The 27,398-nt window shown below is 44.0% G+C and overlaps 1 protein-coding gene across 1 annotated transcript in view; it reads left to right on the top strand.

Moving 5' to 3' along the window:
• SETDB2 (SET domain bifurcated histone lysine methyltransferase 2) overlaps positions 1-27,398 on the top strand; it is a 535,415-nt gene that overhangs the window by 38,695 nt on the left and 469,322 nt on the right. The window contains exon 2 of the mRNA XM_086934967.1: positions 16,288-16,391. Coding sequence (XP_086791093.1) covers positions 16,292-16,391 — 100 coding nt within the window. The 5' untranslated portion in view covers positions 16,288-16,291. The remainder of the gene's footprint in view (positions 1-16,287; positions 16,392-27,398) is intronic.

The raw sequence follows: 27,398 nt of genomic DNA, 5'->3' as shown, positions 1-27,398 counted from the left end.
CATTTGAGCCACACTTCTCCCGCTATGAGCCCTGCAATCTGCCCCTAAAGCAACCACGGTCCTACAGGCATGCTGGCATGCTCTAAATGAGTGTTGAGCGAGGAAGAAACCCCGATAGGCTTAATAATGTGATGAGTGCAGAGGTGACAAAATGTATAAGACAAAAGATCTGTTTAGGCCCACTAACATTGGCATTAACAAAATCTTATGTAGAAGTGTGCATTCTTCTTTGAAACAGAGTGCACGTAATTTCAACAACCACAACAAAAAATCAGTAATAACAAGCAAAGCTTCATGGCTAGAGACCTACTTCTGTGCAAAACAACCAGGTAAAAGGAAGGTGGAAAAAGCAGCATAATGGTCTTCTGGGTGGAAGGAAGCAGCATAAGGGACAGGTCAATTGCAATAAGCAGAACATAGAATGGTCACGGAAGACAAAGTAAATACTGACCCACACTGGGCAGGTTAGTGATGAGAGTGGCTATTCCAGCAACCTACTAGCTGCATGTTCAAGTTCAAGTTCAGGAATTTGTATAGTGCACTACTCACCCAGAGGGTCTCAAGGCGCTTGAGGGAGGGTGGGTGCATTACTTATCGAATAGCCAGGTTTTTAGTTGTTTTCTGAAGGAGAGGTGGTTCTGTGTAAGTCGGAGGTGAGTGGGGAGAGAATTCCAGGTTTTGGCCGCTGAGTAGGAGAAGGATCTTCCTACCATGGTGGATCTGTGGATGCGCGGAATTGCGGCGAGGGCTTGATTGGATGATCGTAGTTGGCGGGTGGGTGTGTAGAAGGACAGTCGTGTGTTGAGGCATTCGGGTCCTAGGTCGTAGAGGGCCTTGTGTGCGTGGGTGAGGAGACGGAACGTAATTCTCTTGTTGACGGGGAGCCAGTGGAGATCCTTCAGGTGATCGGAGATGTGAGCATGACAGGGAATGTCCAGTATGAGTCTGGCTGAGGCGTTTTGGATGCGTTGGAGTTTTTTCTGTAGTTTGGCTGTGGCCCCGGCGTAGAGGGTATGTCCATGGGACAACTGTCTGTCAATTCAGCATACCTGTGTTGAGCAAGATAAAGAGAGAAAGGAAGCTCAAGCTATTCACTGGTGAAAGTGAGAACCAACAGGCAAAATGAAGGCTAGTGTGAGGGAAGACAGGATGGGGCAGTTTGAGAGAGTTACGAGGAGATCCTATGGTTGGCTTGAGGATTGTGATGTCTGCCATAGGTCTAAGACATGAAGATAGGGGTGACTTGGTGAATGGGAAAATGCAGTGTCGAGAGCAGGGGCAGAAATAAAATGTGAATCAAGAGAAAAAAAGTATACAACTCAGGTACAGGGTGTAAAAGGGTAGGAAGTCCTGGGACAATGGAAGAGGAGGAGATTGAATCATGCCACAGTGGGCGAGACGAGCACCATTGCAAGGCAAAACTTGCAAACCAGCAAGATGGCTCACTGGGTCAGGGCTCACTTCTGACAACTGGTGTGATATGGAGGTGGCAGTTGAAATCCTAACAAGAATCCACTTTCCATTGTTCAAGTTCAGTAAATGGAGTACCATAAAATTGAGCTCCAGTAACATCTGTTAATTATAGCTCTTAAAAACAGACAGAAGTGTGGTAAATGGCTATATTTAAAACATTGCGAGGAATGGATTGAGGCAGAGGGAAAGGCCACAGAAAAGGAATGACACTCAATGAAAAGGGATGTGAAGTGTTAGGGGGCTGGAAAGAAGAACTGGAGAACGTGGGCAAAACCAGACTGCCTTACGAAATGGAAAGACATGAAATGAAGAAAGTCAGATAATAACAGGACAGAGAGAGCAAGTGACTAGACCAGGGCACAAAGGGAGAGACATGAGTCCTTGCCTCTACCTCACAAAGACAGCATGAACAGATTAAAGCTGAATCTGTGAACCTGCTAGGTGAGTCAGTGGATTTGGGCTCCGCACAACTGGTGTGATCTGCGTGCCATGAGTTGAAGTATGGCAGACTGCCTGCCATATCCAGAGGTCGATAAATAGAGTGCCTTTAAAAAGTGGAGTGTACAAAGCGCTGTGGTGAAAGTGAGTTATTAGTAATTGTGAAGACCTCGAGGAAGGCAAGGACGTTGCAGTCCTAGGGGAAAGAGTAGTGTTGTGGCTTGTGAGCTTCACTAAGCTGCACATTCAAATATGAGCACTAAATATAAAGTGCTACTTAGTTCCATTGGATTTACAATCCTCAAACCGAGCCATCAGAGGTGCCACAAAATATTCATCACCAAAGTAGAGAACTTGAGAAGAGACACCTATGCTCAAATTCAGACTCTCCCAAGGCCAGTGTTATAGGGTTATACCAGAAAATGGAAACATGCTTGACTGGTAACTTACATATTGTGACTAGTCCAATGGAACATAGAGTACACCTAAAGAGGCTTACTTCTATTAGAACAAAGAGATACGCGTGATTATCATCTGGCAACTGGAGGCTCTGAATGTATTATTACTTACGGGCCTCTCAGAACAGGGTTGCTTAAAAATGGTAAAAGAATGGCATTACAAACCTAGTGTGCATGTGCCGAACTTCACATAACTAAAAGAAATAATCGCTATGCTGCCTTGATGTGCACACCTGCACCAAAAACAGCCTTGAGTTGTTTCCGAGGATCACTATAACTGAAGGGAGAATATGTGCCTTCAAAGGATATCTGCATTCTTCAAATATATTTAGCATACATAAATATTGCAGGGATATGAAGAAAGACTTCTCTTGTCCTACCAAAAATTAATACTGCTTCATTCTGGAGAAATCTTGTATGCTATCATCTGTTGTGGAGAGAGAAATCCAATACTACCAAATCGGAGTCCCTGTGAGGGGCACCAAACTGCTTACTCATCGTAAGGGAAGAAAACTCGACTTCCCAGTCCCTTTGTGAGTATTTTTTCATACATATGTGCAACATACCGGCCCCATGGAAGCCTGAGTTTTAGCACTATAAATGGGGCAATAAGGGTAAACGCACTCACTACGTGCCCTTACGTTCCCCATAGAATTCGGAGTTATAAATATGCTTGCTCCTCAATGGCCGAGGGATGGCTGGACGGTTGTAGATCCCTAGAATGGTCAATGGTGCCAACCTTTTGACACTGAGGCAGTGCTAGTTTTTAGGACTTGCCTAGCGTTGCTGCGCTCATTCGCAGCACGCTTGGTGAGATTTATTGCTAATGAGGAGTTTCAGTAGAGGGCTTGAAGCCCGGCCTCTCATTTCCATTGGCTGGCGCCACCGTTTATGCTAAACGATGGCCTGCCATTGGAAATGAGGGTTTTTGGTTGCCGCCCTTTGGCCTGTGATCCGGACTGGGTCGCCTGCTTCACGGCTGTCATGAAGCACTTTCTTATCTTTTTGGGGCCATGTGTTTAAACACATGGCCCCATAAGCCGAGAGATCCTCATGCTCCGGCGCAATCCTTTTTCGCTTTCGGGAATGCGCTTGTCTCTGATGAGCAGTGAGCCTTCCATCTGGAGTGCTCGTCTACGAAGTATGAAGTCAGATTTAAAGATAACTCTTTGCTTTGCTTTACATGTGTCCAAAAGCGTGCCTGCAGCGTAGTGTTAGTGTTCGCCTATCACAGCAAGTGGAGCAAGAAACGACCTTCAGAACACTGTAATGGCTGCAGGTCATCCAGAACGCATTGTGGTTGTTCAAATATGCTCTTTCGAACCATTAAACATGTTTTGTTTAGTCGCCCGCTGTACAAACGTGCCAGAAGCAAGTGGCTGAAACCCCATTGGCGGAATCTTGGCTTCCGGCATTATTACCCCCTGCTGTTTGGACCCTCAGCTCTGATCTGAGCAGGTTAACGAATTTCTGCCTGAGCAGATTCTTATTAGCAATGGGAGTGATTAGGAAACATTTATGTGCTCTGGACACGCCGCATTAAGCGAACCTGCAACCCTTTGTCATCCCGGGATGGAAAGTCTGGATGAAGCCAGGATAACTGGTTTTAATATGTTGAATGTTTCCTTACACCGATGCAGATCTGTTGCGATCAGATTTTTCTGGCCCCATTCTTTATTTATTTTTGTTTAATATAGATCCGTTCATTGCACTTTCACTTTAATAATACTGTCCGGGACATTTAGTTGGTTATACACTTGATACTGTGTGAGGAGGCAAGTGATTAGCTTGCCCTATTCTGCCTTTTGGGAGGGTCATGCTGTGGTTTTTAGACTTTTTATCTTGTTTTAACTTTGTCATTTTGGAGAGCATTGTCGATCTGTAATAATGTATTTTGTGTATATCGCTTTTATGGTCCTAGTTACCGAAATAAAGTGTCTGACGGACTTACTCTTCCAAGTCCTTTCCGACGCAATAACGACAACCCTGGAACTTGGCTTCCGGAGTGAAGGGACGTATTTTACACTATGGACAACCATCAGCAGCTTCAAAGAAGACCGAAAAGAACCAGAGACTAGAGAGTGTCTTCGAAAACACCCATACAAGATTTTAAATACCAAACGGTCTATCAAATTAAGACCTGCTAGAGGGTCACTCACACCAAAAGAGAAGGGTTGTCGTGCATGATAAAAAGGCAAGGGTAATTACTAAGGCAAGGGGATTCCTGAGTATCTGCACGCTTTCTATAAATTGGTCTCCATTAAGGACGCAATTCAGATGTAACGCCATTTCGATTCCTACCCAACAAGTGTTTGTCCACTCTGGTGGGGCAGGCACTGTACTACGTTAGAAACGTACACCTTCTACAGGAGCGTGGGCAAGCAACAAACAGCAGAGTCCGCACTTCTAAAACGCCTGGGACGGAAGTCCCAGTAAACGACAGTTCTCGTTGTCTTGCATGACCGAGGTAAATTTGAAACAAGCATTAAAAATGCAACAGGTCTCGCCTTTGATTAAGTTAAAGCTATTTGCTTTGCTATACAATACCATTAGCAAAGCAAATGGCTTTAACGGAATTAAAGGCGAGACCTATTGCATTTTCAATGCTTGTTTACGTAAGTCTCACAGCAGCCACAAAGTGCCTCAAGCAGGAACATGACATTTCACTCCCCCACCTAATCATGGGCTAGAGCCCAGTCTTGGCCTTCTAGCCAATCAGAGGCCTCCAAAGGCTGTTTGCCAGCATTTGATGGTCTTTGAGCCCCAGAGTGCCCACAGCTCATATATTAATTAAACGATTTAATGTCTACTTGTCTGTCAGACAAAATAGACATTAAATTTTCTTGCCCATCATAAAAATCAGCATGGGTCGGGCATCGGGCGATATGATTCCCCCACCCCTGAGGCTCTTAAGAGCACTGGCAACCTCCACCTCCCAAGGGCTTCTTTTGAAACAAAAGGAGGGTGCCACACAGCCCCCGTTCGCCTGGATCTTACATATGCTCCGGGGACCATCACCTGCCATATTACATACTGGGTGGGGGGCCACGTGCGTCCTCTCCCTAGCCACCTACAGTCTAACTGGGAATCCATCCTCTGGGGCCAGACTGCTAGTTCCTGGGTGCCTGGCCCCACCCAGGGTGTATCGTTGGGCATCTTGCGTGGAGCCTCAAGGCCACATGGCAGCAGGCCAGGAAACCGATAAAAACTCTGCTACTATGCTCCATCTGAATATAGTGACCATGAATAATTACTTAATTGGAAGCCTACTACTGGTACCATTGTTTATGGCGAACGCAAAATTATCAATATGCCAGAAGTTATTATCCTCATGTTGAGCAATATCCTTTTCCTGCTTTCATACATGTAACATGGGTGGTGTTGATAAAAGAACAATAATGTCTACACCACTGTAATTATACTGTTACACTAAATAAGTGCACAATAATTAACTTAGCGAATGAGTTGCTGGCTGACGCGGGGTGGGTGGCTTTTTACTACCAACCCTTGGCGTATATCCCCAGTATTTGTTTTTGTTTTATTACTGTTGTTTGTTGGTTATATGATGAAGTCTGGGCCTGCACTGGCCATATTTGGGGTTGCAGGATAAGGTTTGTAAGTTGTTGAACCGGCCATGTTCGATCATATGCAGATAAACGCTATGCTGGGTTCTTCACACACTGTGCTCTGAGAGCTTACATTTTGTAAGCCGTGATGATGGATAATCAGGTTAGTGGGATTCAAAACATACCATGGAATACCTGGGGAATGGCCACCCTACAAAAATAATGGAAACTACTAGCCCTGTTAGACAGACATTGTATGCTTGTATATTTGTTACTGTGCTTCAGGAGACTCCTCTACACTGGCTAAAACATCTGTATTGGCATCTGTATGGAAGGGCCTATAGATTATTTATGTCCTGCAGTGCCTACTCCCGACGGGCTGCTGTTAATTAAAGTATTAGCCTGACAATTGCAGACCACCATGGGGGATATGTTCTAGTGCTGGGTCGTTTGATGAATGCTGTTATGCTGATAAACTTGTATGTCCCAAACACAGATACACCCACCACTTTATATGATATATATACAGCTTTTGTATAAGCATAGAGGCAGGTAATATATTATGGGGAGGCAATTCTAACATGGCATTGGACCCGGTGGAGGACAGATCCAATTCAGATCTAGACTATGCCTCCCTGTCACCTCAGATTTTGAAGTTCACTATTGCTGAGTTGGAGCTGATAGATGTATCGAGGGCTCTGCTTGAACACACTGTTACGTACAAACACTATGCAGCGTTAGACAACTTTTTTTTATTAGATTACTGGCTCAGCTGCCTCACCCTTTCAGGTTGGTGTTGAGATGTGCAACACCCCCTACATACATTATCGGATCATTCTTCCGAAGTACCGCCGATGGTCGTCCCAGCTGAGGTTGCGATGCAGAGGCTAGGGCTGTTTCTGTCTGAAGCACTCCGATACAGTATTCAAGCATAAAGGGACCATTGCAGTTACCAAATATTTACAAATAATACAGGCAGTGTTTCCACAGGGGCTACTTTTTGGGAGTTCATAAAGGTTGTGCTGAGGGTGACGCTATATCAAAATGAGCTGTGTACTTGGGTCAATTTCAGAACCAACTATACAGTCAAGAAAGTAGGATCTCAGGCTTTGAGAGTGTGCTTCAGTCAACCCCACATGATGGACAGATTTTGGCAGAAATGAAAAGAAGAATGAAAGAGTTTTCATGCCTCAGCAGAAAGAGAACTGGCATAGCTTGGGAAACATGCTCAACATAGGAAGTATGGTCATGTCAAGGCTCCTTAGATGACATACCCAGCAAAACTGAGACTCAGTGATGCAAAATGGTCAGGGGCCATTGACCAAAGACTTGCTAGATATTCTGGAGACTTTTACTGCATATTATGGTAAATTATATGCATCACAGGGGCCTATAGATCAGGTTCACACGAGGCACTGCGTGGAGGAAATAATGTTTCCAATGTTGGAGAAGGCTGATCAAGAAGGTTGAGGGATTCCTCTAGAATTATTGAAGGTGAAGGCAGCTATTAATGTACTTGACATGTGTAAAGTCCCTGGGTCAGATGGGCTAACTGCAGAATCTTATAAGTCATATAGGGATTTACTTGCTCCCCAACTGGCATTGTATATTGAAGCACTACATAGGGAGACTCTCCATGAGACATGTTGTAAAGCAGTATTAATAACATTGACAAAGCCTGGGGAAGATCAATTATTTACTTGGTCATATAAGCTGTTGTCCCTTCTTAATATCGATCTTAAAATTCTAGCCTTCGTTGTCACATTAGACTAACCCATGTTGCGTGGCTTGGTCTTTACTGATCAGTCTGGACTTATTCCTGGTAGAAAGACATTGTATAACAAATATACCCTTTCTGCTGTGATGTAGCAAAAGAGCCCGGAGTTGGCCAACATAGTAGTTTTCTTAGATGCTGGAAATGTGTTTGATTCTTTGAGATGGGAGTATATGCATTGTCTACTTGGGGGAATGGCTTTAGATCTCCCCTTTTTAAAATTGATCAGACTCCAAGGAAACGGGATCAATCTGGAGCAAGTGGAACACTCACTGAGGCAAATATGCACCCCAGTTGTACTCGAGAAGGGGAATCCCACAGCCAGATACTGAGCAGGAGGACATAACCAATTGTAGGCTGTCATTGTACAATTGCTCGGTGATGTGGTATTTCAACAACTGTTGTGATCAACTGTGTGCAATACTTAGTGGCACACTGGCTATGTCCCTGTATGGCTGATTAACACACTCTTGAATTGGCATTTCCGATGGCATTGTGCACTGCAGGGGCTTGAAGTCACTGCGTGGTAAGGCTGGGTTGCCGGTATTGTATTTACCCATGAGCCTGCTAGAGAATAATCTTGAATTTTCCCCAGTGCTAGAGTTCGCAGTGTCACACTCGTAAAGGAACCCTGGTTTGGCACAACCAGATGTTTATAGTGCTGGATTACTACAAGGGTCTTGCAGAGAGTACCCTATTACATATGTTTGCGTTTTTCAAGCTCCGGAAACGCTGTGAAGGCTGTGAGGGTCTGTCCACACTTAGTCTACCTCATTCTCCCCGATTATCTCCTGCACCACTCATTCTTTGATTTTCAGTTGTTATTTTTAACTCAGAGGTGCTCATGGTGCTGCTGGGTGTGTTTTTGCCTGATGTTGGATTCTGTCATTCTTCAGTTTTTAAACAGCACCTCATAACGCTCAAATTTAGCAACTTGCTGTGAAGTATCTGCTACTACTTTCCTCAGTCCGCTGCAAGGTCTGTTCGCCCTTCATTTCACTGCATCATCCTGGTCCTCCGAGCCTCGGCTCATCATCCTTGCATCTTAGGACAGGCCTCCATTTACCTGTGTATCTCTACTTTGATAACTCCTTTATACCCTTGGATTGCAAAGTGTCGGTTTTGTTCCATCCCACAATTTCCTAGGATGTGCCACCAACACCTTTTTCTCTCATCCTTGCTGTTGCCTCGTTGCAGCTGTGAGTCAGTTTGCAATTCCATCTGCAATGCAGTTTCTTCTACAATCCAGGGATAGTCTATCACCCATCTGTGTTTGGATGTCAGTGCAGTCACTTTATATATTCCTGGTGGACCGCATGCTGGTTATCTCAGCAGCTACAGTCTTCATTAAAACACTCTCTTGAGAGGAGTAGGCAGAATCCACTGTTCCATCATGTTTATATCCTCAAAAAAGCCTGACATTTAGTTTTTGTATTTTAACAATGTGAATATGACAGGCAGATTGGTGCAAATAGTGGGAGGAATACAATTGTACATCTTGGGGAATCCGCCTGAAAAAATTTAGGGTGTTTTGCGGTATAGAGATTCACCAAATTGTTTTTTTTATTTTTAAGCCGGGTAGTCGGGCGTTTCAGAGCAGAGGCTTTTGTGAATTATGCAGGCCTGTTTATGTTGGCATTTTCTGTAGCTGGGAAACCAATTTAGGTTACTGGTCACAGGTATTGTGTGAGCAAATCTCGTTGTGAGACATTGTAGCTTTTCATAGAGCTAAAGGTATTAGAGATTGCTGTAAGAAAGGCATGCTCATGATCTATGCAAAAAGAACAATTGATGGACAGAATGCGAACAATTTCATACATTTACCCCAGTACAGAGATCTGGGCCTAAATCCATCGTTTTTTGCTCACCATGCCATTCCAGTTTGGACCCAGCCATATGCAAATCAGCCTTGACCCTGCACCCTATGGGAACAGTCCAGGCCGAACTGCCAGGCCAGGTCTGCCCTGGACTGGAAACAAGCATCCTAGCACCGGTTTCGGGCTTTCAGCCCTCATCAGCCAGGATAGCTTGACTCCAGTGGTATGGAGAGCACTGGACCCATGACTGGGCATACCCATCCCACTCTGGGTGCCAAATACAAAAAGAACAATTGATGGACAGAATGCAGATCAATTTCTTACATTCACCCCAGTACAGAGATCTGGGCCTAAATCCATCGTATGGTCTAGCCATGAGTGGACCACGTCTTTGATGTTTTGTTCCATTAGAAATTGTGTGATTCTCAAAGTCTAAGCTGGTAGTGGGTATTTTTCAGTATTATTTGTCTTTGAAAATTGAGGTGTTTATGTAGGATAAAGCAGAGGGATTTGTAAATAATGGTAGGTTTACATTCAAGAGTCTTTGTTTCATCCATCCAAGATTACATTGTGCTATTTAAAAAAATAATGAAAGATCAATAGGCAGGGTGTTTTTAACAGGTTAAGTTTAAAAGGTCGAGAGATCGTCCATGCCTAAAGATCTACAAAGAATATAGTGATTGTATCACGTCTTTGAGGTCTTGTTCCTTTGGAAATTGTATGATTCTCAGACTGAGCAAGCATTGGGTCTATTTTAGTATTAGTTATGTCTTTGAAGACAGAGGCCATTATGTAGAAGAAAGCAGATGGATTTGTAAATAATGGTAGGTGGTTAGTCAAGCTTTTTTTTTTCATCCATCCAAAACTGCACTGGGTTGTTTCAAAAAGGGTGAAAGATGATTAGACACAGTGCTTTAACAGGTTACGTTTAAAATGTTAATAGGTCATCCATGCCTAATGATCCACATAGATTTTAGCAAAATGACCAATTTCCTCAGTGAGATGTATGTCAGAAAGGTATGATCTGCCAGAATTGCTTAAAAGCGCTCTAGATAAAGTGGACCTCTAAAGAACCATAAGGAACAATTTATTTGAGGGACCCACCACTCAGAGGGAGGCTCCTGAACTGTACCTTCGTTCAGTTACTCTGAGCTTTCATTTTTGCTCATTTAGTTACTTGGCATACCAGGGAAGGACAATTTGCTTTCATTATTGTTCTTTAAGGTTCTCCAACTCATTAATGATATCAGTGATCGTCTCATTATATTGAGTTGTGAAAGCATTGATTCGCACGTTTTCCATCACTGGGGGCAGCACTTAGATATGGAGGTGGTGCAGTTGATTACATCTGTTTATAATATCTCTGAACCAGGCAGATGTCCTTTAGATATTTAGAAGAACATAGTTCAATTGGATAATAATAACAAGATTTTAGAAAGGGAGCCACTGTCCCAACCAGAAGGGCGGGGCAAGTGTACTGAAGTGTTCTGGAGAAATGAGGCCTCAGGAAGAAGTTTGATGCATTGGATACATTTGCTCACATCATCTTCAGACATAGACTATACAGGAAGGCAACCTACTGTGTTGGATACTCACATGGCTCATTCAGAGGGAATTCTTTAGGCTGACAGTACTGACCATTGACATAATTAGTTGGAATGTTGCATCAAAATATTAAAATCTGCTATATTCTCAGCCACCTCAGCCATGCATGGCTAAGATATGTGATTGCCTGGAAGCAGCATTGCTGCCCATCCTAATACATGAGTAGAAGAATGTGCCTTAAGACCTGCTACTGTGGGAAAACATTCTAGCTTCTTTACAAGATGTATAGAGGGGAAAACCCTGAAGTAGCAGCAAGCTTCCAGTAAGGTTTTATCACAATTGTGCAGAGATATTGATAGACACACTTTTAGATGTGTATTCCAGATGAAGCTGAAGTGTTTCCAAAGTTACTGAAAGTCGTAATTATAACTGAGGTGCCAAAACATGACAGAGACCTCACCAATTACAAGTCCTACAAATTATTGTTTGTGATTTTCTAGGTGTGTTATTTGTCTGTAGTCTATCCTTAACACCTCCTATCTCTGCAGTGGCCTCAAAATGCTTTGATCTGTTATGTTCAGTCCACACAGTTCTCCAGTTTCTTTTGTGTCTGGTCAGAAAGGAATAAGTCATGATTTAATTTGCCTTCTGTTTGGATTACAGAAACCCTCTACATCTTGGCCTCCAAACGTGTTTTATTAATAGACTTTAACCCTTTCGATGCTGATGACGGAACGGTTCCGTCATGAGCATCGGTCGGGCTGTGCTGATGACGGAACGGTTCCGTCATGTTCCGTCATGACCACGCCCGTTTTAATTAGGGTCCAGCACCGGCGGTAAATCGTGGCAGCACGGATGTGGTTAAATAATACAGAATGCTGCTGCATGAATGAATTGTAATCTTTCTCACATAAAGCCTGTTATAAGCCTCCTTCAACTCTCTGCTCATTTTGTGCTTATCTCTTGCAGGTACCTGCGGTTAAGATAAGCCGTACTGGAAGTTGCTGTTTTTTTGTAGAACTACAGAAATATGAAGTCTTTACATCTTTGACTGTCTTCTAGATATGCTTCTTTTGTCAAAGGGAACGTCTGAGAAAAAGATGTAAAGAATTTCACATTTTTGTAGTGCTATAGAAAGAAATGCGATCTCCAATACTGCTTCTCTTTATCGCAGGTACCTGCAATAGATTGGCACAAGATCAATGGAGAGCTTGTGACTTAGCTTTTCAAGCTTAGTTAATTTAATTGATATTGCTCTCTGTTCTTCATTCATTTTAGCACTAGGACTCCCCTTGTTGGGGTAGCAGTTTGTGCTTTAAAAGTGTTATTCATCCATTTATTCATTTATCAATATGGATGCCAAGATCCTTAATAATGCCAGGGCGTCTAGGGGAGGGGGGGCATAACTAGTCTGGTTCACTAAAATCAATCTGATTTTATTCCCCTCAGAAACACAACTGTGAAACTTAGACTTTCTCATCTCATTCATGTGCAGCATCTGAAACAAAGGCACTAGACTGTAGCTTCTCTTTATGTAGAGGACGGGTTGCTAATTTGAGTTGACAGTTCATGATGTTGGTCTGAAACATTTGAATTACAACTCTTTTTAATGAGATGAGCAAGAACTGAGAGTGAAACTTCAGAGCATTAGGCACTCAAAGAGTACCCTACAGTGGGTAGCCCAAAACAGACGCCTGCTGTCGCCATTTTGTATTTCATGGAGCCGCTTGCATGTTCTATGAGATAAACCTTAATGGGGATGAGAAGCAAGCTGGGCAAACATAATACGTGGTATCCTTGTATACAGATGCTAAACTGCTTTTTTTAAGAGCTAAAATTATATAGATGCCCAGACATTTGGAAAACCAAATGATTTCGGTAAGTTTCCACACTACAGATTAACTGGTATAGCCCACACTACTGAAGCTTTTATTGTCCTTAACATGGATAGAGTGATGGATAGCCTCAAAAAATCAATTGCATGTTCTGTTATGTTATATTATGTAATGTTATGGTACCTTGGTCACGGATAAGGCACGTTGCGCTGGAAAAAATGGTGATCCTCCCGTACTGTTGGCATATTTTATAGGAATCCTTGTGACTTTCTTCCAAAAGGTTGTTTTACAAAGTAGGGCAGGTGATGGCACCATTGATTTTGGCACGGCTCCGTAGGAGGATGAAATTAGATATTCCCAAGCTACTAAAGAAACAGGGCTTACTGGGATTACTTGATTATGAATTATACCATATAGATACCCAAATTCAACACGCAACGGGTTGGTGTGCTGAAGCACAGCTTCCTGAGAAGCTATAGCTAAGAAGGATTTATGGATAGATGACATCGGAAAATCTCTTTCTGGGAAGTAGGAGCCTACCTGCTGAAATACCTTACTTGATTCATATGATCGGACTTGTGAGATTGGACTGCATAGAAAATAAGGCCCTTTATCAACAAGACATGCTTCTGTTCGGACTGCCGTAGTTCAGAAAGCTAAGGGTTACTAAAATAGAACATGAGTTGAGGGCAGCGGTCTAAAAATCTGACATCCATGGGTTCCTCTTGTTCAAAGAAGCTCAGAGTCAGTTCTCCATAAGTGCTAGTTCTTAATATAAGCAAGACATGCAAAAGCAAAACACTTGACCTGGTATGGCTTCCTTGGTAGACCAGAAGAGTCAACCATATTAAAGGGGGATTTCATGATCACTTTTGGTAACAGGCCAGTGTCTGCAACTTTTTTTCACATGGCTGGAGCTTTTGGACTAGGATCATACCATGTGGAACCCATACTGAGCATTGCACGTACCGGGCAGCCAACAACTACAGACCCTGGCATATGAAAAGTGGCATATTAAATTGACATTAACTGAATCACTAACTCAAGGGTAATGTAGCCATGGGAAATTGTGACAAGGGGCTGGGAAACTACATCAAAAAGTACACAAAACTGCAGAAATAACTACACATCAAGCAAATCTATTTTACACAAATGAAAATTAAAAAAATTAATTAGAATGGGAAGGTTGGAGCGTTTCTGAATTTAGGCTGATTTCCAAAAGACAAAGCCATATGCTGGGGTACACCATATTGCTTTACCTTTTTCCTTGTAATGCATCCTCTCTTCTTGTCAGAACATCCTAATGCATTAGTTGAGGCCACTAAACATACTGCTTTTTGCTGTGCTTGGGCTCTTGCCACGAATCAAGCTAAGGATACTAATTTAATGTTTAGCCTCCAGTTTCAAACTCCTTCACATTTACAGAGTTTAAAAAATTTCAGTTTTCAGTTTTGCTTTGTTAACTACTAAAAGTATACACATTTGTAGACTGTTGTGGACCCCCTGAGTTGGCGTGGCAGACCCCCAGGGGTCCACCCAACCTCAGGTTATGAATCCCTGCCCTACATACATTATCTGCTGGTCAGAGATGATACCTCAGCCTCTGTTCTCCTTAAACAGCAGGTGGGTAAATGCCCCCAATATTCATTACACACACTGTCACCTCCACTCTCTGCAATGGACAAGCTCAAAGCGAGGGCTGGGCTTGACTTAATCTACTACTACCACTTGCTCCCATTCTCTTACTACCAGTATGACATGCACAAATCATGTTAGAGCCCAGTTAAACCTGATATGTTTACTGAAGTGGGCAGATTTATTTACAAGTGGCAGCTTCCTCACACTTGAGCCCATCACAGGCAGAATACACCACACACCTTTTGATGTTTATCAATATTATAGCCTCAGATGGTCATGCAGAGCAGAGTTCCCTATATTCCCACTAGTACCTCCCTCATTAAAAGCATTGGCTAGATCAATCCGTTCTATATCGCTCAGACCACTGATATCCTTTGTATCCGGCTCCATGCAGGAAGAGGTCTGGGTTGCCTTCTCCACCAACAGTCTAAAATAATCAGAAAAACCTGGCAAAGAGGTCACAGAAGTAGTTTGGAATTTCTGCTGTGCTCAAACTAGCATGCTTTCTTTTAGTAGCAGACTCCGTGTTAGCCACTTTAAGCTCCAACATAGGGTGTATTATAGTTCCAAGAACTTGTTGAAATGCGAACTAAGGAAAGATTCTAATGGTGCCAGATATGGGTCACCATAGGCTGGCTTTCATCATCTGTCCTGGTCCTATGGTGGGTTTCAGCTATACTGGTGCAAAGTTAGGACAACTCATTACGATTTGATGAGTTGGGTGAAGGAGATTCCTAATTCTGTCAGAAAATTCACTGCTTTGGCACTTCTGTTGCAAAAAGTAAAAAGTGGCCTTTTGCTGGGGATCGAAGCAGAGGACCCTGCCACAGAGGTTGCAGGCCTTCATCTACTGTAATTAGCAGCTCAAGTTATATTCTCAACAGTAGCCTCCGACCTTCACACCCAAAGACCACTATGGTACCCGGAGGGCATACCTGCATACAGCGGACACGCAATGAGCCACTGCATAGTGAAACAGCTTTGGTTTATGAGAGGGCTAATCATCTCTTTCTGTTTTACGCTTACATGAGCCTAAGAATTGGACGTCCGTGTCCTTGGCTGTAAGTGATAATTACAGGCTAGTAGATCAGTGTGTTGTGGAAACACAATGATATATTAAGGTGACAACATTGTATATGAAGTGTGAACTAAGCTTGTTATGCTACTGTCTATACATCCTACGCTCATTAACACAAATACTGCCTGGTGTGTCATGTGCATTTTGCTATGTTGTTACAATGCAAGTAGAAAATCAATTTAAAATTTTACAAAATCCTGATTGGAAGATTCATACCAAAGAACACACTCCAGCAGGTTTTCCTAATCGAAAACAGACGAAGCGTATGTTTGCGTTCGCCACCAAGTATTTTCTTAGTGACTAGATTAATCTGTTTGCCAATCGCGTCATCAAATCTTTTTAGAGTTAATGAAGTGTCTATTTGTGTCATGAAAGACATGATTTTAAGCATTTTGAAAAACTGGAAGACATTTTGATTGCATTATTGAATGTTTTTGCATAGAACGTTTGTCTTTATTCTAGCTACATGCCAGAAAGTCTTGGGGGTTATTTAGATTTAGACAGAAGCAGGACATCCCCCAAACATTGGCAAATGTTCCATCCTCCCTATTTAGTATGAGTGCATGAGTATTTTAGTGTTTTTGTTTCGCATTAGGGTAAAAATAAAATGGAATAAGCAACACCGTTTAAGCAATACAGGAATGCGCATATCTTTTTTCACACAGGAGAATGAATTCAAGCACCTTTGAGATGAATCGAAGCAGAAATGAACTAAGCACTGATTTGAAAGACCGAGAAGATCAAAGCAACAAAAGACAGCTTATTGAAGGTATTCATTTTGCAAGTTGGTAATAGGATCACTTGCTCAAATATCTCCTTAAATGAGAGGACATAGTTAATTTGATTCCATTTCAATCTATTTGCATTCTCTTTTTTATGCTAACACATTCTTGTTTTTGGTCTGGAACATTTTGTCTGGGCTTTGGGACAGTCCTTTTAAGCAGTTGGTTGCTTTAGGTGAGCCACTGTTTTTGAGGCCATATCAATCACATTTTACTTCAGCCCTAAAATATAGCTCTGTCATTGTCATTCTGTTCTATAGGTTTTTTTTGAAAATCTTTTTTATTTTGTAAAATTAACAATGCATAGCCATACATTACAATATATGTCAATAAGTCCCCACCCCTCCCATCGCATCCCCCTTGTATCTTGTCTAATCCCTCTCATGGTTGCTCATTTCTCAGGAATATTCAAGTGTCCTTCCAAGCACCTTCTGTAACTTGAGACCCAATTCCACCCTCGACCTCCATGATCTTCTTTCCCCCCTTATATTGACAGCTCTCTGTATTTCGCTCAGTTGGTTCTGTCTCCTAAGGGTTGCTTTCATTAACTTCACTGAGATGCATTGTTTTCATCTTCTGGCTGGTAATACTGCTGAGCACAGAAAGATTCATGTAAAGACTTCCCCCCAATAAAGGCAAAACATGCTGAATGAAAACTCCTTACTAGAAGTTTGTCAAAATAATTACGCAAGTTTACTATATTTGGCAGGTCTAGCATTTGGAAAAAAAATATTGTATGCACATTAAATATTAAATATATATATCTATGTTTATGAGCCTAAGTGTCCTTTTAAACTGGGAGGCAGTGTTACAACCACAAAGGTCATTTCAAATCCCTGTGATCCTTTAATTGCCTCTGCTAGCTCTCATCCCCATTATCCAGTCCTGGGGTCAATGGACGAATTTAGTGAAAAGGAGGTTGCTCAAGCAATACAATACAAGGCCCGAACAAACCCCCTCAGACGTTTATCTAAACCATCTAACTCTATGGTCTCCTTGTTGCAGGGATTCTGCGGAGTCACAGAACTATGCTTGAGATTATGAAATCTTAGTAGGCAGGTACTGAGTCACCCTATTACCTGAGTACCCATGAGCCCGGGACTGACTAGCTGTAGTGTCTCGCTTGCCCTCCTACTCACTCACAGAGGAACAAGTGATTAGACACCCCAGAAGACAACACTCCTGACCCTCTCAGGAATCACAGTTGCAGGACACAACCTTCGCTCAATAATTGGCAAAATAGTCCACAATAATTTCTGACAGAGATAGGAGAAAAGTTTAAAATGTTTATTTTAACTATGTGCTCTAGTAAGCAGTATACGTGCCTCAATAGTAGGAAATTGCCTAACACAAATACGGTTAGCACAGCAAGTAGTCAGTAAATCATGAATAGAGCTGTCATTATATACAACAGTGTAACCTCCCTCTTCTTCTACAGAAGCAAAATGATTATATATCAGAAGATCCCTAGATGCTAGCAGCAGCCCTGTACCTCAATATACACAGATGAAAGTTCTACATCTCAGGTGCTGTCACGATCTTCTCCCTGGAAAGGTCCCTCTCCAAGTGTGTGTTAACTATCTGTACATACCTATATGACAGACGTATGTCTTCCCAAACAACAGCTGCATTTGCGTGTTTTGTCCAGGTGCTAGGGCCTGAACAGAACAGAATAATAAGGGGCATTGTTGTTCTACCTCGTCTACAAGTTCAGACTAAATCTCAGGAAAGAATGGAACGCAAAAACAACAGTGTGTTCTGTGTAAAAGTACAGTGTGGCACAAAGCAAAATATGTTTGTAGAGTAACATTCGTAAAGCAGGGGACAGTCTGCAACCTGCTCATGCTAACATAGGGAAAACAACAATGGGCCTGCACTTGACATATGACCAGCTATTCCGACTCGATCCTTCAACAACATCTGGTCCCTCAAGGAGATTCCATCATCATGTAAAAAATCAGTAATTGTGCCGTTGCGTAAAAAAGGGCCTAGAGTCCTTGTGGGAAACTACAGGCTCATCTTGCTCCTACATGGCGTCGGCAAAATATTCAGGAAGCTGTTATTATCTCACTTGGATCAGTGGTTGGAAAAAAAGGGCCTAATATCTCTGTACCAAACATGCTTCAGGAGAGGCCAGAGCATAGTGGACCAGGCATTTAGACTAAATCTCATCTGCTTTAAATACACACAGCTTAATAAATTGTCATTATACCTGGTAATCATCGGCCTCCAAGCAGCCTTTAACAGCATTGATCCCCCCACAGAATGCCTAACGCTAAAGGAGTTGGGAGCCCCATGCTTATGAAGGTCTTGAGAGACAAAGGAAGGAGATATATATTGGAGGCAGCTGCATTAAAGAACAAACAACCGATGGGGAAACCACCAAATCCACCTTATTCTAGACTTGTCTCTGACTACAGAAGAAAGAATGGCAATGAGGTCTTTTAATTTATTTTTATTTCACCAAGCAGCATCAAAAGACAATCAATATGCAGCATTTACGCACATTGTTTTCAATCTACTTCCACATGCTTTCTTTCGCATCTTAAGAAAATGTTGTAACATATTACAGGCACACTGAATGATCATCGGCATAAGACATAGTAGCTACAGAAAGATAGTGGCTTTCAAAAGTATCTTACATCAAAACTTGCATTTTTAACAATAACCCAGTTTGTCATTTACAAGTGTGTTTATGCATCAAAACAACCTTCGGGTACATTGCTCCTTCCTATCACCATGTGCCCCCTCCCGATTAGCGATCAAGAGTCTTGTTGTTGTTGTAAATAGTCCAGAAGTTGTTGCCAGAAGTCTTTAGGTCTGGAGGCCTGAGGTAGTTCCTCCTCGTAAGCACCTAGTGTTTCCTTACAATATAGCATGTCAGTCAGCCAATCCTTGAATCTGGTGGATGCTTGCTACCCCATTTAATAGCTATGCGTCTTTTTGCAAGCAGAAGGGCAACTGCCAGTAGTTTACGCCGTCTAATCAGTTTAAGTTTGTAAATACCCAATAGGCATACCAATGGTGCGTTCGGGATTTGCTCAGCTAACATGCGTGCGAGTGCGTCCGTCACCTCCTGCCAATACGTGTTAAGGCCAGGGCATGCCCACGCCATGTGTGGAAAGTCAGCCTGGGGTGCGAAACAGCGCTGGCATTTATCATCTGCTCTAAGGCCATATTGGTGCAATTTGACCTGCTTATAATGCGTCTCATGAAGAAATCTAGAATGTATAATTCTTAAATTACAATTCGATGTAAGTAAGTGTAATTGCGCACAACTGTAGCTCCAATCTTCTTCTGAGATGGGCGCCCCAGTCGATTCCTCCCACCGCTTAAGTGATTTATCAGGTTCTGTAATCTGTTCGTTCTGGGATGCAGTGTATAGACTTGTAACTAATTTCGTACGCGTTGGCGCTGTTAATAATATCTGTAGGGCCTGTAGTGATGTAGCTTCTGCCGGGAACGTGTCATACAGATCTTGAATTGCCGCCCTTAATCTGAGGTATACGAACATTTTTAATGGCGTTTGGTTTGCACATAAGGATGGACATTGAAAGAGGATGAATTTGTTGTGCGGAAATAACGTGCCCATCGTCATAAATCCCATATCTCCTAACACCTTCTTCATTTTCTGTTCCTGTGTGACTGATAATTTGGGATGATTCGCCAGTGGAAGCGCCGGGGCATAAAGTGGTAGCTTTCGTGCTCGTAGTACCAGAGTATGCCAGGCTCTGGATGTGCATTTAACTGGGTGTATTGCGTCATTAGAGTAGCAACTGATAGGGTCTGATATGTAATGTGTTAGTCGTTGTGGGTAAATGCTGTCTGTCTCCACCGCTATATGTGGAATATGGGAGTGCGGTTGTGTCCAATAATGTGCATGCTGTGCTTGCGCACAGTAGTAGTATAGCTGTAGGTCGGGGGCAGCAAAACCACCCTGATGATATGGTTTCGTGAGTATCTTTCAACTCACGCTGGGCTGCTTTCCCGCCCACGTGAGTCGCTGTAGCGCTGTGCGCAACCTGGCAAAAAATGCTTGCGTAAGCCATATTGGGATATTCCAAAATAAATATAAGAATCGGGGTAATACTACCATTTTCTGGAGGGCTATACGATCCGCTATCGATAGAGGTAGTTTAATACATTTCTCTATTTGTTCTTCCAGTTTGCTCAGTGTTACTCCGTAATTCGCCTTGAGCACTGTCTTCGGGTTCCGATGTACCCAGATTCCCAGTTTTTTCACTGGATCTGTTTCCAATTTTAGTGGGTAGTCTAAGGTAGGCTGTTGGGTCTCCGCTGTTAAGGGGCTTACTACCGATTTATTCCAATTTATACTAAGGCCAGAATATTGTTCATATCTGATATATTCCCTAATCAATGGATTTAAATTTGTATCCGGGTATCTAGTGTAAAGAACCAAGTCATCTGCATATTGGGAAATTCCTATCGGGCGAAGACTAAATTGTAGCGCAGTTTCTGGGTGTTTTTGTCTAATTTTGCAGGCTAGCGGTTCCAACGTGAGCGCAAATAGGATAGGGGATAGTGGACATCCCTGTCTTGTTCCGCGACTGATCTCAATATGTTGTGAGGTATTGCCATTAATGCCTACTCCAGCCCTAGGTTCGTTATATAGTAGGGCCATCCATTTCAGAAAAGCGGGTGGGAATCCCATTCTAAACAGGACGGTAAACATGAACTCCCATTCCACCGAATCTAAGGCTTTTGCCACGTCCAAAAGTGCAGCTGCTGCCGACAATTCGGGATTTAAACTATGATACATTACAAAAATGGTACATATATTTTGTGTTGTGGACCTTGTAGGTATAAATCCCGCTTGGTCTGGAAAAGACTAGGAGTCCCAGCAATGGTTTTATTCGGTTTGCTAGTATTTTGGCAAGAATTTTTACGTCTATGTTTATAAGGGAGAGGGGACGGTATGACTCACACTTACTGGGGTCTTTGCCAGGTTTTGGGAGAGCTATCAGTAGCGCTTCTCGCAGTGTTAACGGAAGGCCCCTTCTTCGTATGCCTCCCCATACATCTGGGCTAAATGCGGTATCAACAGATCTTTAAATTCCTTATAGAATTTGCCTGGTAAGCCATCTAGGCCTGGGGCTTTATTATTAGGCAAAGAGATGATGGTCTAGGCATTCCCTATGTGTATCTGAAAGCCAGGCTAGGCCGATGTCATCCAGGTATTCGTGAATGTCCTGCCGTGCATGTGATACCTGTGTAGTGTATAGTTTAGAATAGTAGGCCAGGAAATTATCTAAAATGGAAGGGATGTCGTAAACTGGCACTTCTTGTTCATTCACGATATGTGTATAAGCACGCTGCCCTGCATTGACTTAATCTTTTGCGACAACACTCTGCCCGGTCTGCCTCCCTCACCGTATGCTCTGGCCTTGTATTGCCTTGACAAGTATTTTATTTCCGTGTCCGCAAACTCGTGGTATGCGTCCACTTTACGTCGTTTGTCTGCCAAAAGGGAGTCTTGTAGTGTGTTGGCATAGTCAGCCTGTAGCTTCTGAATGTCCTTTTCTACCATGGCTAGTTGTTGCCTAATGTCTCTAAGTATTCCTGCGTGCTTACTGATGCAGTGGCCTCTTATGGTTACCTTGAAGGCCTCCCATAATGTCATAGAGCTTTCTACCGAGCCAGCATTGATCTCGAAGAAGTCCACAATGGCTTGATGTAGTTCGCTATGGAAGACCTGATCTTTCAGTGGCGCCATGTGAACTGTCTCGGGTATGAGTAGGGACAGCTAATACTAGACGTATTGGGGAATGGTCAGACAGCGTTTTAGGCAAGTGTTCCACTGCCATTATCCAAGTGCTGACCTCCTGTGTGGTCAACCAGTAGTCTAGTCTCGACAAAGTGTTGTGTGTCGGTAAGGTGCATGTACCCTCTCTGAGTCCCGGGTGTTTCAGCCGCAACACATCCACCAAAAACCATTCATCCATGCCGTCCAATACTGATCTTTCTGCCCGTCTACCATGTTTGTCAGTACCGGATGATCTGTCCATTAGAGGATATAAGCATGTGTTGAAGTCGCCTCCCCATACAATAGCTGTCGGTTGCATTTCCTTAAGTTTGGCCCACATGTTTTCATAGAACTGTCGGTCATCCACGTTTGGACCATATGCTGTAACAATTGTAATATCTGTGCCCCCAAAATTTCCTCTTAGAATAATATACCTCCCCTGGTCGTCGGTGATCGTGTTGGTGAGTGTAAAGGGGGTGTTACGTTTAATCAGTATCAGCACACCCCTAGCGTAGTTTGAGAAAGAAGATGCCACTCGGAATTGTGCCCATCTGTAGCCTATTCTGCACCCTGCTGGGGCGTAATATGCATTTCCTGAATGCATGCTACGTCGACCTTATGTCTGTCTAAATACGTTAGGACCTTTCTGATTTTTCGTGGATCTTGAAGTCCCCTCACATTCCAGGTCATAAAGGTCAGTGTCCGAACCTGTCTCATCTCGGTTGCCATATATATCGCACATAAAGGAAAAGACAATCTTACTGTGCTGCATGAGTCTCAAAAATGTATAGTTCGATAATTGGATTGTGTTAATATCTAGAGCTGCTAGGTGATTTTCAAGGTTGCCCCCCTTCCCTCCCCCTCCCACTTCGTCTTGATCCCATCGACGAAGACATTTCCCATAAAGTAACCATGTCCTAACCCTCCTCCCCTTGCATAGGCTAAACAGAACACCCCCAAAAAAAGAACAAGTGTGATATACACAAGTGGGCGGGAGCTGCCAAGCCTTGCCCCTCGTCAGAACGCACGGAGGGCGGGCCATCCAGTAACATGTGAATGCACTACAGATGTGAACCCCACAACTTTCCTATATCTTAATGTAACATAGTGAAGCACAGCATTAGTGATGCTGACATTTCGTATTACATGGTGCTTAGAACAGCCCAACATTCTACAGTTTAGTACGTCCCAAGGGTGATTTATCTGAGCAGCTGGTCCGCTTCACGACTGCCGCGGAATAGTCGGATCTTGTTGCACCACAGTCCGAAGCAAACTCTTCAACAGCAGAATTCCAATTTGCCAAATATTGGTGGTGCAATCGTTAGCAAACACCCTAGAGATCAACAATCCCAAGTCATTAGTGTATTCTGTTAGACTCGTAGATATCCCTGTTCAGATGAAATATATCATTATACGTCTGACATATTCTCTCGGTCTAGAAGTCTATCTCGCGGCGATCTTCTACGCTCTCCTTTCGGTTTCCTTAGCTGCAGGTATTTCAAAATTTCTTTAGGTTCGCTAAAGATCTTTGTCGATCCGTCGTCGGTGATCTTTAGCCTGGCAGGATACAGCATGGCATGGGATTTGCAAGTCTCTGAGTTTTTGCTTTGCTTGTCCAGATTTCTTGCTTTTTGTAATGCTGCATCCCTGTCTCAGTAGTTTAGCTATAATGGGTCGCGGCCTGGTGCCCAGTGGTGGTTTTGGAGCTAGGGATCTGTGGGCCCTTTCTATTAGGAAAACGTCCGAGAATGTGTCTCTGCCCATTAGAGTATTCAAGAGTTGCTCCACATATTTCTCCATTGGGCCCGTGTTGGTCGTTTCCGCAATTCCCATGATGCGAATGTTACTTCTTCGAGATCTGGCTTCTAAATCCTCAGCTTTAGCAGTTAGCGTAGCCAATTGTTTGTCTATCCCAGATTGTTTCGCTGTGATTTGGTTGTTGGCGTCCTCTACATCCGATATCCTGCGCTCTGCTATGTCGATCCTTTCTGTATGTCGGTCCAGTCGTTCGGACATGCGATCTACTCTATGCTTGAGAGTCAATTTTGCCATCAATGTTTGTCAGCGCAGTTTGTATCGTGAGAAACATCGACTGAATGTTGTCTGCCGTAAGCCCTCCCGTAGTCGGTGCTGTTAGTGGAAGTGCCTGTTCGTCCTCTCCAGAGTGGTCCAGCGCTTTTTTAGAATGTTCAAAGTAAATTTTTGGTGGGTTTTTATCCGGTTTGCCCATGATGTCTCAGTAGAGGTTCTCTTCTGCGCTCAGCCGTGGATCACAGGTCGTTCGCCATGTGTTGGCTGTGACTTGCCTGCTGTGCCGGGCGTCTCCCGAAGCTCTAGGCCCGAGTAATCATTAAATAACAGGCAGCTGTGGTCTCACAGGAGATGCCAGTAAGGCACCGCTAATGTTCATATACCTCCTCTTGTCATCCGCTGGTAATGTGGCTCTACAATCCTCACAGCAGCTATTTAGATCTCAGTTTCTGTGTGCCCATCCAAGCTCTGCAGTGCCAGCTTCTCCCAGGCCACGTCGTGGTGTTTGGACTTGCGGTATACCTCACTGTATCCTTTCCGCTTGTTCTGCTTGGGCCTAGACCTTGGGCTCCCTTCCTTTGCGCAATGCTCGCGTGCATAGCGGCTCACGACCATGGGGGGGCAATTTCTGGTACCTGCGGAGCAGTCCTGTGCCCACAGGATAAATGTGTAGAGCTGTTTAATTATGCACACCCACCGCAGTGTGATACGGCCTGCTGCACAACCTATTCCTCCAGGGCGCGCCCACGTGGGTCTGTCTAGGTCGCTCAGCACCCGGGCGACTGACGCGGCCGAATCCAGGTCTTGGGCCTATCTGTGCCAGGCTATATCTTCGATGGGCCCAATCCGCTCCGTGAGAGCTGCTCTGTGCCAAACTCGCTCTTCCACCTCGTTCCTCGGTCGCACCTCAATATTATATGCCGCTTGTCACTCCCCCATCACCACGCCACGAGCACACGCCAGATCTCGCATCTCCTTATGAAATTTACAAAGTCACTCTCTTCTTTTACCGTTGTGACTGTACCTTAGGGATGTGTGGGGGGCTCGGGTGTATCGGCCCCGTCCAAGACTCCCGTCGGGTGCACTACTCGGTTCGTTCGCCTCCACGCGGGGGAAGGGTCCGCCGCGATCCGGGCTGCGTGCTGTGCGTCACGGCCCGGCAAGCACTCTAGGTCGGTGCGCCTCCCGTGTTGTCGCCGTGCAGGCCTCAGCAGCCTGCGTGTCTGTATTTTCTTTTCCAGCGAGATATCGCCACAAAACTTTCACCGAGTGTGGGCGTTGCGTTATTTTTCAGATGTCCGCAATTTAATGGGATGAGGTCCCAGTTTATGTGCAGGATGAGGATGAATTAGGTGGCCACCCGGAGGAGCTCACTCAATGTGCGGCCATTTCGTGCCTCAGCTGGCTCCGCCCCCCAAGAATGGCAATGAGGTCACTGACAAAATGAATCCCTAGTACTGAAAGCACAAGCAACATTTTTAATTCATGCCAAGATGTGCGTTACCGTAAAAGGCAAAAATATTGATTTTGGAGTGAGGGAGCTGAGCAAAAGCTTTTGACTTTATGAAAAGTCAAAATGGATCTATCTTGCAAGCAGAACTGCAAAGACTCAAAGGAGACCGCTGTAGTAGATAGTTGCAAACGTAAATTTATGTCCATTACCTGAAGGTAAATTAAGGGATGGGACCACATTGGTGATAGTGGAGAAATTCAGCACCATTTAAGACGTCAAGTTTATTCTTGGTCATCAGCCGCTGCCAAAGCACTCCACATGTACTTTACACTACATCAGATCACTACATACATGTGACTCTCTTCCCTCTATAGCCAGTCACTTTTTCCAGTCTGGATTATTTAGCCCGCTATCCTCTAACCTCTGTATAACTCAACTGTAACGGGCGCGAGAGGAATAGGCAGTAGGCGTGTCTTAGTTAGAGAGGGCTTTATTGAAGCGAACAGAAAGTCAGTACAGGGTTTTCTTAAATGGGTTGCCCGTTGTGGGGATCTGCTTCGGCTAGTCCTACGGGTCTTTGTCTTGGTGGCCTCGCTCCTCCTACTCCAGTCGGGGCTCCTCTGGGACAGGGTATCGTCCAGGTCCATGGTGCCTCTCGGTAGGGAAAACAAACAAGGAGAAGTGTCAGGGGGTTTGTCCAGGAAATTTACAGGTGCTAGGGGAAGGGGAGTGAGGAAGTAAGCTGTGTAATACACTCGGGGCGTTCGTACAGTGAAGGGTGTATGTACTCGGGGATAAGGGTACACCGGGACGAGGGGAACCAGATCACGCTGTCGACCCGCCCTTTCTCCCAAGCCAACCCGCAATTCTGCCCCGTACCTGTGTAAGCCACACACCTCCCCCGGGTGTGTGGCAGGGTGGCTCGTGGGGACGTTGGCCTCCGGGCGTATTCTCCGTCACCAATACCGCTTCTCTTCTCGACTCCACTTCCTCCGTTCTTCTTCCAATCTCCTCTTCCTCCGATCCTGTTCTCCTTCCTATGCTCTGCTCCTATTCTACCTCCGCTTTCCAAACACTCCGGGTGAACAAGCACACCTGGTCTCACTCTGCTTCCGTATTTGACGTCGGAGCATCTTCCAGTAGCCCCGCCCACTCCTCTTGAGACTGTGAGTTAAAGGTCCAGGGGTTATCATCCTCGTCCGATGTCTTGACACTGTATTCCGCTGATGGTAGCTCGTTCGGTGAAAGGCAGAGAAGAGGGTGGGGGTTATGTAAGTACCCCGGCAGGGCCTTGAAACCTCCGTTACACCAACCCTTTCTATAAATTTGAATCTCTAATGTGTTGGAATCCCACTTCCTGAAACCACCCATATTGCAGGGAAAGAGTGGAATTAGTTGTGAGAGATAATTTGCTGTTTTGTGTGTTGAGGACCACTCTTCCTTCTTCCACTCTTTTGACGGTGTGTCGATTTCCTTCAAATTCAGCTTGGAAGCACCCTTTATCAGATTTTTGGTTAATTAATTAGTGATGTCTTTCAGCGTTTTCTGTTTTGTTAAGATGGTCTGCGATAAGTCTTGTAAGAGGAGGATTCTACTTCTTCTGAACTTAAAATATATCCGACGCCTGAATGCCTTCGTAATGTGCTCTTTTATAGGAGAAGAATGCATATTTATTAATATGTAGTCTGGTTGATCAGTGTGAGGAGGAACTCACCGAGGTATCTCCCTGGGCATATCATTCACGTT

The sequence above is a fragment of the Lissotriton vulgaris genome, chromosome 8, assembly GCF_964263255.1.
Source record: "Lissotriton vulgaris chromosome 8, aLisVul1.2, whole genome shotgun sequence".
In the NCBI taxonomy this organism is placed as follows: Eukaryota; Metazoa; Chordata; class Amphibia; order Caudata; family Salamandridae; genus Lissotriton; species Lissotriton vulgaris.
Note: the sequence above shows the minus strand (reverse complement) of the source record. Positions and strands in the feature narration are given on the sequence as shown.